This window comes from Eriocheir sinensis, chromosome 15 (genome assembly GCF_024679095.1).
Source record: "Eriocheir sinensis breed Jianghai 21 chromosome 15, ASM2467909v1, whole genome shotgun sequence".
Lineage (NCBI taxonomy): Eukaryota > Metazoa > Arthropoda > Malacostraca > Decapoda > Varunidae > Eriocheir > Eriocheir sinensis.
Window position 1 is genome coordinate 7,153,772 of NC_066523.1, and position 13,849 is coordinate 7,167,620.

The 13,849-nt window shown below is 40.4% G+C and overlaps 1 protein-coding gene across 4 annotated transcripts in view; it reads right to left on the reverse strand.

Moving 5' to 3' along the window:
• Window positions 1-261: 261 nt before the first annotated feature.
• LOC126998857 (lysozyme-like) overlaps window positions 262-13,849 on the reverse strand; it is a 41,508-nt gene continuing 27,920 nt past the window's right edge. The window contains exons 2-5 of one of the 4 annotated variants that reach the window (XM_050861031.1): window positions 7,815-8,009; window positions 7,257-7,330; window positions 3,686-3,828; window positions 2,839-2,978 (exon numbers count right to left, since the gene is read on the reverse strand). In XM_050861031.1, coding sequence (XP_050716988.1) covers window position 2,978; window positions 3,686-3,828; window positions 7,257-7,330; window positions 7,815-8,009 — 413 coding nt within the window. In that variant the 3' untranslated portion in view covers window positions 2,839-2,977. Of the gene's footprint in view, window positions 2,979-3,685; window positions 3,829-7,256; window positions 7,331-7,814; window positions 8,010-13,849 lie in introns of all 4 variants that reach the window. The other 3 variants (XM_050861030.1, XM_050861027.1, XM_050861029.1) reach the window with 3 other exon arrangements.

Here is a 13,849-nt window from a genome sequence, read left to right on the forward strand (position 1 = left end):
TTCACCTAATTACGTGGAATCGGTGTTGATGGCTCAGTCCTCTCATGGATCAAAACATTTTTGACAAACAAAATTATGGAGGTAGTTGTGGGCAGACAGCATAGGTCTTCATACCCTGTGGCAAGTGGAGTACCCCAAGGTTCTGTTTTAGGTCCTGTTCTGTTCCTTATATATATATATATATATATATATATATATATATATATATATATATATATATATATATATATATATATATATATATATATATCACATCGCCTCTACTCTACTATCTAACGTGAAACTGTTTGCTGATGATTTAAAATTATCAGAGCTGGGCACTTCCGATCATCAGTCCGATCGTCAGATCTTCCGATCTGATCGGAACAGCAATTGGCGATCGGAATGCAAAGATTGGATCATCTTTGTAAAAGGTAATCGGATTGTGGAGATCGGAACTTCACAAACTAACTTCCGATCACCGATCACAGAAAAGAAAGTGGTCAACGTTGTCATGGCAACAAGTGACTGCGGACTTCTTACAATTATTTTTATACACGTTGCTAAATAGTTACTTCAAATAAGCGTCTTTATTTATAAAATTAAGCGATAACCTTCCACCTGATGACGTCATGCGCCATTTGATTCAAAATTTGACGCGCTCTCCGGTAGACCCTGTGTCCTTTGATCCTGGGCTACAGTAGTGGGCTTCCGCTCACTCCAGTAACCGAGTGGCCTGCCCCAGTTGTCAGTTATGCATTTTCTGCTGCAATGTTACCACCCTCTAATGGCGGCAGCGGCAGTTCATTTTCGGGAAACCAACAAGACCTAAGCTAAAAGGGGGGGCTTCGCCCCGCCTCGACCCCCCCACCTTCTTAACCGGGGGGATGGCTTTGCCTTCCCTCGACCCCCCCACCCACCCGTCGGGCTACCCCCACAACAAGAGGACGAGGAGGAAGGAGGTCTCGCGAGACAGCGCAACATGCCGACTAGACCACGGCACGAAACTAACGCCCCAAACCCCTCTCATCCAAGAATTTACCTAACCTCTTTTTGAATGTATCTATCATGTTGGCGCTCACCACATTACTTCTACGTCTGTTCCACTCATCCACCACTGTTGGTAAACCAATTCTTGCCTATGTCTTTCTTGAACCTGAAGTTATCCAACTTAAACCCATTGCTACGTGTCCTACCCGGTGTGGTGTCATCTGCCATCCACGTATCCTAAGGCATTCCATCCAACCTGCGCATGCGCGGGATTTGTTTACAAACAAATGGTGGATGAACTGCGACACGGTACCGTGTCTTTATCGACTGCCTATCGCGATATGTCCCACCTGAGTTTTTATTTATTTATTTATTTTTTTTAAGTAAATGTTGACGTATGTTTTGAATTTGAAAATTGCTTGAAATATGAAAGTTTCTTCTGCACCCTTTGTATGTCAGTAAATGAGGTAAATGAGGTATGTCGGTAAATGTGATAAATGAGATAACCTGCTCCCCTTGTATGTCGGTAAATGTGATAAATGAGATAACCTACACCCCTTGTATGTCGGTATATGTGATAAATGAGATAACCTACACCCCTTGTATGTCGGTAAATGTAATAAATGAGATAACCTGCACCCCTTCTATATGTCGGTATATGTGATAAATGAGATAACCTGCACCTCTTGTATGTCGTTAAATGTGATAAATGAGAAAACCTGCACCCCTTCTATATGTGATAAATGAGATAACCTACACCCCTTGTATGTCGGTAAATGTGATAAATGAGATAACCTAAACCCCTTATATGTCGGTAAATGTGAGAAATGAGATAACCTACACCCCTTGTACGTCGGTAAATGTGATAAATTAGATAACCTGCACACATTGTATGTCGGTAAATGTGATAAATGAGATAACCTGCACCCCTTGTACGTCGGTAAATGTGATAAATGAGATAACCTGAACCCCTTGTATGTCGGTAAATGTGATCAATGAGATAACCTACACCCCTTGTATGTCGGTATATGTGATCAATAAGATAACCTACACCCCTTATAAGTCGGTAAATGTGATAACTGAGATAACCTGCACCCCTAGTATCTCGGTAAATGTGATTAATGAGATGCCCTCCACCCATTGAATGTCGGTAAATATGATAAATGAGGTACCCTACACCCCTTGTATGTCGGTAAATGTGATAAATGAGGTACCCTACACCCCTTGTATGTCGGTAAATGTGATAACTTTTTTTTGTTTACATCTCAGCCTATAGCGCCGGAAGGCTTTCTTCAGGGGCCTGGTGGTCGGCCCAAGCCCGTCATGGCGCAGGCAATTTTTATAGTGGCGCTAGTTATGCTTGGCTCATGCTGCTCCCTGGAACTCATTTTTTATTCGCTTGTACGGTTTCTTCTAGAATCCGGGATGATAGGTGGTCTTCTGGACAGCCTGTGGATAGTCTTAAGCCACTCGGCGGTGACTAAAAAATCCCAGGTGGTAGCATGGGGATTCGAATCGACATTGTCCATGGCGTGATGAATGCTGGCCCCGCACGCTAATCAATCAGCCACCGCCTACCCTTGTATATCAGTAAATGTGAAAAATGAGATAACCTAAACCCCTTGTATGTTAGTAAATGTGATAAATGAGGTAACCTGAAACCTTGTACGTCAATAAATGTGATAAATGAGATAACCTGCACCCCTTGTATGTCGGTAAATATGATAAATGAGATAACCTACACCCCTTGTATCCATCAACTGGTAACACAGAAGTGACAATGAACACCTCAGATCTCCTTGAAGAGAGACAAAAGAAGATTAGCTAGCTTGAGGAGACTCCTTGGGCAGTGCTGCTTGGACCACCTGCCAGCACGTGTTGAACCTCTCGAAGAAGGTCGTGTTGGTCATGGACGGGTCCTTGCAGGTGTAGCCTCCGAGTCTGTGCATGTAAGCATAGTCAACGCAGTCGATCTTCCCATCACCATTGCAGTCACCTTTCTTGGGGTCCTGTCGGGAGGAAGGTAAAAAATATCCTGAAAATTACCCTCTTGAAAATGCAATGCACAACAGTTTCAGATAGAAAAAAAAAAATGAACACCTATTTGTCATCATATGAAACCATTTAATATAATACGGTTAGTTTGGAAATCGGTTAAGTGAAGGGTGAAAAATTATCATCACAATTAGCATGCACAAGATGTTGGTGTGTTTGCAAGGCTTTAATGCTTATCAAGCGAGGGAGCTGGTTGTCGTACACTGAACCAAGAGTGGAACGTACAGTATCTGACATGCTTGGTTCATAATAGTATGGCATGTCATTACAGTGAGGCTTGATCATCAGTAACTTCAACTCAAACAAGTGTATACCATTATGGAAGCTCACTGGTACCATTCACTTAAATATATGTTGCTCATGTTATGTATGCTCACATCTGCTATGTGAAACCAGACTAACAGTTATGCAGACCACTTTCCCCTCTCAGGTGTTTATTTAGTGTGGAATTAGTTGTCGTGTTTTTATTTGGTTGTGTTTCAATTGTGTAGTGAGATATTGTTTCTGTAATTCATTTTTGCATTTGGTTATGTGGAATTGTTTAGTTTGCTGTTTAGACAACTTGCTGGGTTGTAATACAGAAGGCTATTTAAAAGTGGGCAAAAAAGTTTTCTTAATGGTTGATTAGTGCAGGCAAGCGTGAGCAGCAACAGACACATACTAGAACACGTTGAGGCGGGCGGCACACTCCTCAAACCGGGTAGTGAAGCCGCCTGGGGGGAGGGGAGCGGCACAGCCATTCCTCCCCAATTTATGAATCCTTGCGTAATCTCTGCAGCTCACTACACCATCACCATCACAGTCCTTGATGGTAGAAATAATAATCAGCATGTTAATAAGTCTTATCCAGACTACAGCAAAAAATTTTAGTACTGTGCAAAACTGGGTCACAGGTGTAAGGTGGGGATCCAGTGTTGACCAAATATTTTAGAGAACTGAAATCACCAACATTTGGGCTTCTTCTAATATAACTAAGGAAAGAAATTGTGTTGCATTAGCTAATTTAATTTCTTATTTCAGACTAAAAAAATTAAAATAACTATGCAGTCAGACTGGGTCGCCATAGTTTTTGTTGAACAGAGCTTCATCTGGAAACAATACGAGCTCTTGGAATCTTTTGAACATTTCCTAGTTGGCATAGGCGTAAAGAACCCTTCTCATCCAGGGGCTGAACTCTATTTGCCCGAAAAATGTTTTCCCTGTAAATTCAAACAATTATATATATATATATATATATATATATATATATATATATATATATATATATAAATATATATATATATATATATATATATATATATATATATATATATATATATATATATATATATATATATATATATATATATAGATATATATATATATATATATAAATATATATATATATATATATATATAAAATAATTGACAGTGATTTTCATCGATTTCCAGGTTTTGTTTACATCAGTTTTTCAAAATGTGATGTCCATTTTGTATAGATGCCATCGTTATTCAGGGTTTGAGTGTTCTAAAATAAGACTTTCCATTTCTGCCTAAATCTTAAGCCAAATGACATAATGACAGTTCTTTCCTGATTTCCTGAAAAGTAGAAAATAATGACTTAGGCGGTTTCTTTATATATATATATATATATATATATATATATATATATATATATATATATATATATATATATATATATATATATATATATTAAACCACACTCCAAGCACGGGCAGGCAGCGTGCCGCAGAACACACGTACGGGTCATGAACCCCAGAACACAAGGCGGGCGCCGCAACCACCGACAAGGGCCCACACAGAACACCAAGGGAAGGAAGCACGAGACAGGGCACAAAGATACACGTTCAACACTAATTTTCCGTATAATGCAGGTTCCTCACACAGTACAGCAACTCTCAAGGGCACAGAACAATTAATCAGGCACACAGAGGCACGACAGACTCGTAGGGGTGGGTAGGTACCGGTACCAGTACCAGTACTAACGGTACCAGTTATACGGTACGGTACCGGTAACAGACTGCTCGGTACCGGTACCAATACTAGCCAGTCACTCATGGTGTCCCTCATTTCTTCCTCACACGAGTGAGGCTGAGACTGTGTGTCTGAGTGGATATCCCGGTGATATGGATATTCTCTCTCTCTCTCTCTCTCTCTCTCTCTCTCTCTCTCTCTCTCTCTCTCTCTCTCTCTCTCTCTCTCTCTCTCTCCACTGAGTGAAGTGAATATTTATTTTTTAATAGATATTAGCATATATATATATATATATATATATATATATATATATATATATATATATATATATATATATATATATATATATATATATATTCTATCTTCTATCGATATTTCCACGCTGACTGCACTTCTGAACTTGCTAACTGCATGCCTTCCCCCCTCCCGCGGCCCCGCTGCACACGACTTTCTACTCATGCTCATCCCTATACTGTCCAAACCCCTTATGCTAGAGTTAACCAGCATCTTCACTCTTTCATCCCTCACGCTAGTAAACTCTGGAACAATCTTTCTTCATCTGTATTTCCTCCTGCCTACGACTTGAACTCTTTCAAGAGGAGGGTATGAGGACACCTCTCCTCACGAATTTGACCTTGCTTTTGGCCACCTCTTCTGATTCTTTTATGGGAGCAGCGATTAGCGGGCTTTTTTTTTATTGTATTTTTGTGCTCTTGAGCTGCCTCCTTTGTCAAAAAATATATATATATATATATATATATATATATATATATATATATATATATATATATATATATATATATATATATATATATATATATATATATATATATATATATATATATATATATATATATATATATATATATATATATATATATATATATATATATATATATATATATATATATATATATATATATATATATATATATATATATATAAACTATATAAAAAAAGAATCGGACATGAAGAATTATCTAATAGATAAGTTAATAAAATAATATGGAGCCGAACGGGAGGATGGAAACATCCGGCAGGACAAAATGGCGGGAAGACGGACATGCAGCGACTCGCACAGCCGGGCACAACATCACACAGCCAAGCATGGCGGGCGAGCGTGTCCCCGGCACTGGGAATCCAAACGGTACTGATGGGACCGTTAGTCTTCCGACACTTTGAGCGAGGCCCAGTACCGATAGTGTCATATGAGCTCTCGGCACTGAGCAGTACCGATTTGTAATGATTCCACGGGTGCCGAGTGAAATCATTACAAATCGGTACTGCACTCAAATTTCCTGTTGAACAAGAAAGACAAGAAAACGCCAGAATCAAAGGAGAGATTGACCAGTAAAATGGACCACTCTTGTGTCCAGACCCTTAGAAATAAATAAAAGCAAATTACCACTAGCACCATCACAGACTACCAAGCTCTATATAGTGGTTTTCAAGCTAAAAAATGCATTTTTCTTCATTTTTTCAAAATCCCTCACAAACCTCCTCCTCGTCTTATCCCTTGCATCCGATCCATGTGCAGCAACCTTCCTTTGCAATGTCCCTACCCGCCTTCACTGCCAACTTTGCTGCAGGAGGTCCTTGTCAACACCCTTTCCACCTTCTCACTAGCACCGTACCACCTCGGCACATTTTTATATTTCAATCCTCACACAGTTCTTGTCTTTTGTATCCCTCCAACATCCTCTCATTTCTCATTCTACTAATCCTTCACACCCTGATAAATGTTTCTCAGCACTTTCATGTCCTGGGTATTTCTTGCTCATGCCTGGGATTATGGATCAACACTTAATACGTAGAGATCAATCTGAGCAAAGAGTTTAGACACATTAGCATAATGATGAAAATCAGTTAATTGTTGAAAATCATTATGCATACATTGAAATTATATGAAGAAGATGCTCAATTAAAAAGTCATAAAAAAATTAAGCATTGTATCTATACTGTTGTTGTGCAGTAATATGATGTCATCTCCTATGATATGGGTCAATGGGTATTCTTTTTCTAGCATTGCACTACATTTGTCACAGTGATGCAGTTTCATTTCAAAGCTACAGTGAGTATTTCTGAAACAGTATAAAGCAGTACTGGTGGCCTAGCAGTCACAGTGGCCGGCACTACACATTTCCTGCTCATGAATCTTCTGGCAGTCTCGCCTTGATCATGACTCATGGTTAACTAGCTCTCGTTAGTCTCTGGCACGACATGAGAACAGCAGAGGAGAAAATAATGAGCCTCCTTACCTTGCCAAACTTGTTCATGTGCTGTTTGACAATCTTTGCAGAGCAGTAGCGGTCTGTGGCACAGTGCTCAAAGGCTGCAGTGGAAATAAAGCAATTATTAAGTCTGAGTTGAAATAATGATGTTCTTTTTCTTGTACTGATGTACAGATACAACCAAACCCCCACCTCCTGTACTTAGAAGTGTGCACTAGGGCTACCAATGGATTAGATATATATGTATATATATAGTATATATATATATATATATATATATATATATATATATATATATATATGTATATATATATATATATATATATATATATATATATATATATATATATATATATATATATATATATATATATATATATATATATATATATATATATATATATATATATATATATATATATATATATATATATATATATATATATATATATATATATATATATATATATATATATATATATATATATCATTTGTTTAAAAGTCCCAAGGGGAGCTTACTCATCTTCTTAACATATTAGCACCAATAGCCACAGCCACCACACAGGAGACACTCAGGCTACTGACCTCTTTCCCCCTCCGGGTTGTCGTGCTGCAGAACGGGCTTGCCCGCGTCAGCCCAGTAACCCCACGAGATGTGGAAGGGCCCGCAGAAGTAGGCACCAGGGTAGGTCTTTTGGCACTTTACGGTAAAATTGCACCCGGTGGCAGCCTCGCACAGGCAGTCCATGCAGTTGGGGTCCACTTCGGCGAATGCATCAGCTGGGGAGCAGAAATACAACTGTTTTTGATGGGCTTCTTTTCCATATTGACGCCTACAAAACTATACTGTATGATGCTTAACGTACCGATTCATCTAAAATTACCCTTCTTTATATTTGGATAGACCTAGAAATTGTTCACTGATCATCCCAAACATTTTTTTTTATTTGAACCATCGAGCATTCTTTTGCGGAAAGATTCGAGAGAACCGATACAGCTATCACACGTATAATGTTAAACAAAATGTACCTTTGTTTAGCCTGTCATTATCTTTTCGAATAAAACAAAATAACAGCTAAGGTGCAGAAGTCTTCGTAATAGCATTATATGTCTTTATTAACTGTTTGAACACTGATTAACACCCGCGCGCCGAACACTGACTCGAGCGCGTTGAACCGATCCTCCCCTCACCAGTGTTACCAGAATACAGGATTCACCACATCGTAATTTCCGGTTTTTCCTCTTAACTATTACAAAAAAATCAATAATCAACAGTCTTAACAAAAAACTTTAACTGAATATCGTCATTTGTGTGGGTACGAAATTTTGGGCTTGCAGAAAACTGATAAATGCAGTGTTCTGAAAACGAGAATAGGGTAGGTTTGGTAATGCTGCTGCGCCTCAGTGTTGGTGATACACAAACCGTGGCCGCACGCTCCCTTGATCCTCCTCTCCATCATTCTACCTCTCATTAACACACTCATCATGCCGCTTCCTCAGTGTCATAATAAAACCCTGAGTGACGTAACAGTGTGTGGACAAGAACAATAGTGACAGCGCTTTAGACGAATAAAATAAGGACGCCAAGGTGAAGTTATTGTCTATTCTAACCTATCTATTATCTTTTTGTGCTTATGTGTGTTCTCAATAGATTTTAAAACCTTAAGGACTGCATGCCACGGTTCCTTCGTCACCCAGAAGCCAGGAAGGACGTGGGGGCACTGGAACTCAACGTGTGTCCCGTGCAAGGTCAGTGTGTGTGTGTGTGTGTGTGTGTGTTTCGCCGTGGTAGGGATCCATTCGTCTCTCTCTCTCTCTCTCTCTCTCTCTCTCTCTCTCTCACTGAACAAGGTTACGTATTGGTGTGAAATATATGTAATGTTGTGTGGGATGATCGTGGTGGGCGGGCGAGGCTAGGGGCCAGTGGCCATCTTTTTATTCCCACGCCCCCGCCAGCAATGGGTCCTTCCCTCCTCCCCCCTCATGCATGTATAGATAAAATTAATTCCCAGAGTTTGAAAATAATGGCAAGTAAACAGACCATAGAAAAATAAAGTTAGGAAAGGCGATATACTTTTTTTTTTTTTTTGTCATACTCAATATTAGACGATGCTCTTTTAAAGATAATAACAAATATAACTGGAAAAATTCTTACTTCTACGTTAGTGTTTTTAGAGAGGGGCTTTCGTCCCTTCCATCAGTCATTAATGCCCCCTTCAGGGGGGGACGCCCCAAAAATTAAGAACCCGTGCTAAAGGTGTAGTTGAAAAAGTATAGCATTGGAAAAAGAATCAGAAGGGAAAAATGCTAAGAGGATATCAATTATACCTAATTATAACACTGCTATATGGAAGGTGTGAAAATTCTTATATATTTATCGGTGATGGTGGCGAGGGTGATGTGATGGTGGTGATGATGTGGACGGCGCGGTATTTAGTGACTTGTGGGCACGATGCCAACACATGGACTCCTGGTGGTGGTGTGGAAATAACAGAAGGGGAAAGGTAAAGGGGTAGCGAAGAGCCTCAAGGTATGGACAGAGGACGGTGTGTGTGTGTGTGTGTGTGTTACATTATTCGCACAGATAGTGAATGTGAATAAATGCGTTACACACACACACACACACACACACACACACACACACACACACACACACACGTAGCATAACAATCTAAAGATCAAATCCTGTCTCGTCAAACTCTTTTGCCTATCAACATCTACCTTTCCTTCCTGCTGGAAGTACGCCTTGGTACAGCCTGTGCCTAAGAAGGGTGACCGTTCCAATCCCTCAAACTACCGCCCAATAGCTTTACTTTCCTGGGTAGGCGGTGGCTGAGTGGTAGCGTGCTGGGCCCACATTCACCGCGTGATGGACCACGCGGATTCGAATCCCCTCGCTACCACCTCGGATTTTTCAGTCACCGCCGAGTGCCTTAAAACTACCCACGTGCTGTCCTGAAGACCACCCATCAACCCGGACTCTAGAGTCCATGTGAATCAAGGAGTTCCGGGCAGGGTTGGATCAAATAGTGATTTTTTATAAGTCAAATACAAATACAAATACTTTTGTTCGGGATTCCAAAAATACAAATACAAATACAAATACTTTTGTTTGGGATTCCAAAAATACAAATACAAATACAAATACTTTTGTTCGGGATTCCAAAAATACAAATACAAATAATTTTATTCCTGAATCTAAAAATACAAATAAAAATACAAATACTTCTATTCCTGAATCTAAAAATGCAAATAAAAATACAAATACTCCTATTCCAGATTTCAAAGATACAAATAAAAATACTCCTGAAATTATACGAAAAAATATAAAGATACTTTTTTCACAAGTTTACACTTCACATCATAATTGCATTTTATCATCATTAATGCCCGGAAGGTTTCCGGGCCGAGTTTTGCTCGCTCTGGAGTGTAAAAACTGCCGGCCTTACTAAACACCCTCTCAGATGGTGCCGACGTTGCACAGCATCCTACGTAGAATATTCTTGGCAAAGTGCTTCAAAATTTTTAAGCTTTTTGCATCACGCCAGTACCTCAGTGGATTGACATCAAAAGGCAAAACACCTTCTTCTAGGTACGTTTCAAGTTCTGCCATCACCACTGTAGTGTCATTTGTTGATGCACTTGTCATCATTTGCCAAGCTGGAGGCATGTAGGCAAAAAGACGAGGTCGTGTTGCACTCATGCCAGCCGAAAAGACGAAAGGCTCACTCTCTTGAAATGTTTTCTTCAAGGTCGACTGAGTTGACTCGGAAATAATTAGGTCCACAATCTTGGAAACCTTTTCCTTTTGCATTTTCTTACATGGCATCCATGCCAGCTTAAACCTGGGGCCCATGACAGCTGCGGCAATAACATCAGTCCTCTCAAGAAATGGATGCAACCTCATTTTGATAGGTGACTGTAGTGCATTTGCAAAGTTAAAGCAGTAGATCGCTTTACTGTCTCTCGTCGTCTTCACTCACATCTCATCCCCTACGCCTCCCATTTCCGTGACGTCACACATTTTTTTGTTTTTTTTACAACAAAGGAGGCAGCTCAAGGGCACAAAAAAAAAACAATAATAAAATAAAGCCCGCCAATCGCCGCTCCTAAAAAAAGAATCAGAAGAGGTGGTCAAAAGCAAGGTCAGATTCGGAAGGAGAGGTGTCCTGATACCCTCCTCTTGAAAGAGTTCAAGTCGTAGGCAGGAGGAAATACAGATGAAGGAAGATTGTTCCAGAGTTTACCAGCGTGAGGGATGAAAGAGTGAAGATGCTGGTTAACTCTTGCATAAGGGGTTTGGACAGTATAGGGATGAGCATGAGTAGAAAGTCGAGTGCAGCGGAGCCGCGGGAGGGGGGGAGGCATGCAGTTAGCAAGTTCAGAAGAGCAGTCAGCGTGGAAATATCGATAGAAGATAGAAAGAGAGGCAACATTGCGGCGGAATTTAAGAGGTAGAAGACTATCAGTATGAGGAGGAGAGCTGATGAGACGAAGAGCCTTAGCCTCCACTCTGTCCAGAAGAGCTGTGTGAGTGGAGCCCCCCCACACATGTGATGCATACTCCATACGAGGGCGGACAAGCCCCCTGTATATGGACAGCAACTGTGCAGGGGAGAAGAACTGGCGGAGACGGTACAGAACGCCCAGCCTCGAGGAAGCTGATTTAGTAAGAGATGAGATATGAAGTTTCCAGTTGAGATTTTGAGTTAAGGATACACCGAGGATGTTTAGTGTTGAGGAAGGTGATAGCTGGGTGTTGTCAAAGAATAGGGGATAGTTGTTTGGAAGATTGTGTCGAGTGGATAGGAGGAGAAACTGTGTTTTTGAGGCGTTGAAGGACACCAGGTTCTTCTTGCCCCAATCGGAAATAATAGTAAGGTTTGAGGCTAAGCGTTCTGCAGCCTCCAGCCTTGAGTCGTTAAGTTCCTGAAGGGTGGGTCTTCTATTAAAAGAAGTTGAATAATGCAGAGTGGAATCATCGGCGTAGGAATGGATAGGACAGTTCGTTTTGGAAGAAGATCATCAATGAACAACAGAAAAGAGTGGGAGATAGGACAGAACCTGTGGGACACCACTGTTAATAGATTTAGAGGAAGAACAGTGACCGTCTACCACGGCAGAAATAGAACGGTCAGAAAGGAAACTGGAGATAAAGGTACAGAGAAGGATAGAAACCGTAGGAGGGTAGTTTAGAAAGCAAAGATTTGTGCCAGACCCTATCAAAAGCTTTTGATATGTCCAGCGCAATAGCAAAAGTTTCACCGAAACGGCTAAGAGAGGATGACCAAGAGTCAGTTAAGAAGGCTAGGAGATCACCAGTAGACCGACCCTTGCGGAATCCATACTGGAGATCAGATATATATATATATATATATATATATATATATATATATATATATATATATATATATATATATATATATATATATATATATATATATATATATATATATATATATATATATATATATATATATATATATATATATATATATATATATATATATATATATATATATATATATATATATATATATATATATATATATATATATATATATATATATATATATATATATATATATATATATATATATATATATATATATATATATATATATATATATATATATATATATATATATATATATATATATATATATGGCTGCGGTCATGTTCAACTGCACATTCTGCAGGTGCTGCTCCTTCCTGGCCAATACAACGAAGTCGGATGTGAGCTTGACGCCACGCTCGGCACAGTCATTGACCACGTTCACTTTTTTTTAACGCAGTATTGGTAGCCCATTCCTTCACATCGAGAGACAGAAATGCTGAATCAATGTGCAGCTGGTGCATCCCAAACCAGCAATCTGTATTGGCGAGGTCGGCCAAGTTGGTGGTTGGCAAAAGGGTGGGGAGCTTTGGCTTGCCAAAGCCAGTGCCAAAGCGCTGCTGGGGGACGTGCATGGGGAGATCAGCTGGTTTGTGCTCCAAGATCGCACTGGCAAGTGCACGCTTGTCATCAATGGGCACCTTGCTGCTGAAGAGAGCCAGGGATAGCATCTCACCTGTCAGGTACCAGCGATGCCTCTCCAGTGCCTTGATCGCTGATGCTGCAATGCCTTCATCTACAGCCTTGTATGCCTGGAGGTGATGGTAGAGTGTGAGGTCATTCCAGGCAGCATCTACATCTTTCTCGCAGGTCAGCCACCACTTTGCGTAGAGGTGTGTGATGGAGTTGGCAAATGCTCGAATCTTCGGCACCTGCTGCCGTGTGGTGATTGTGCCCTGGGGAAGCAATGCGATGTGCTGCTCCATCAAGCCCAGCTTGAGAGTGTAGAGCAGCTTGGCCATCTATCGTGCCTTGTGGAGCGCTCCCGGCCGTTGGAAGGTCACTGCAGTCTGCTCTTCACCATCTGCATCCAGAAACACAAGACACAGCTGCACAAACTCACGGTAGTCACCTCGCTTGTAGTCAATCACTTCTTTTGCGCACCTGACAAGTTCAGCACGTAACTTGCCCAGGAATGGTTGCTCGGTGTTGCCAGGAATGTAACAGGACCATTGGCTGCTGGATTCTTTTGGTAACAGGTTCCAGTCCTCTCTCAGACGTGTGA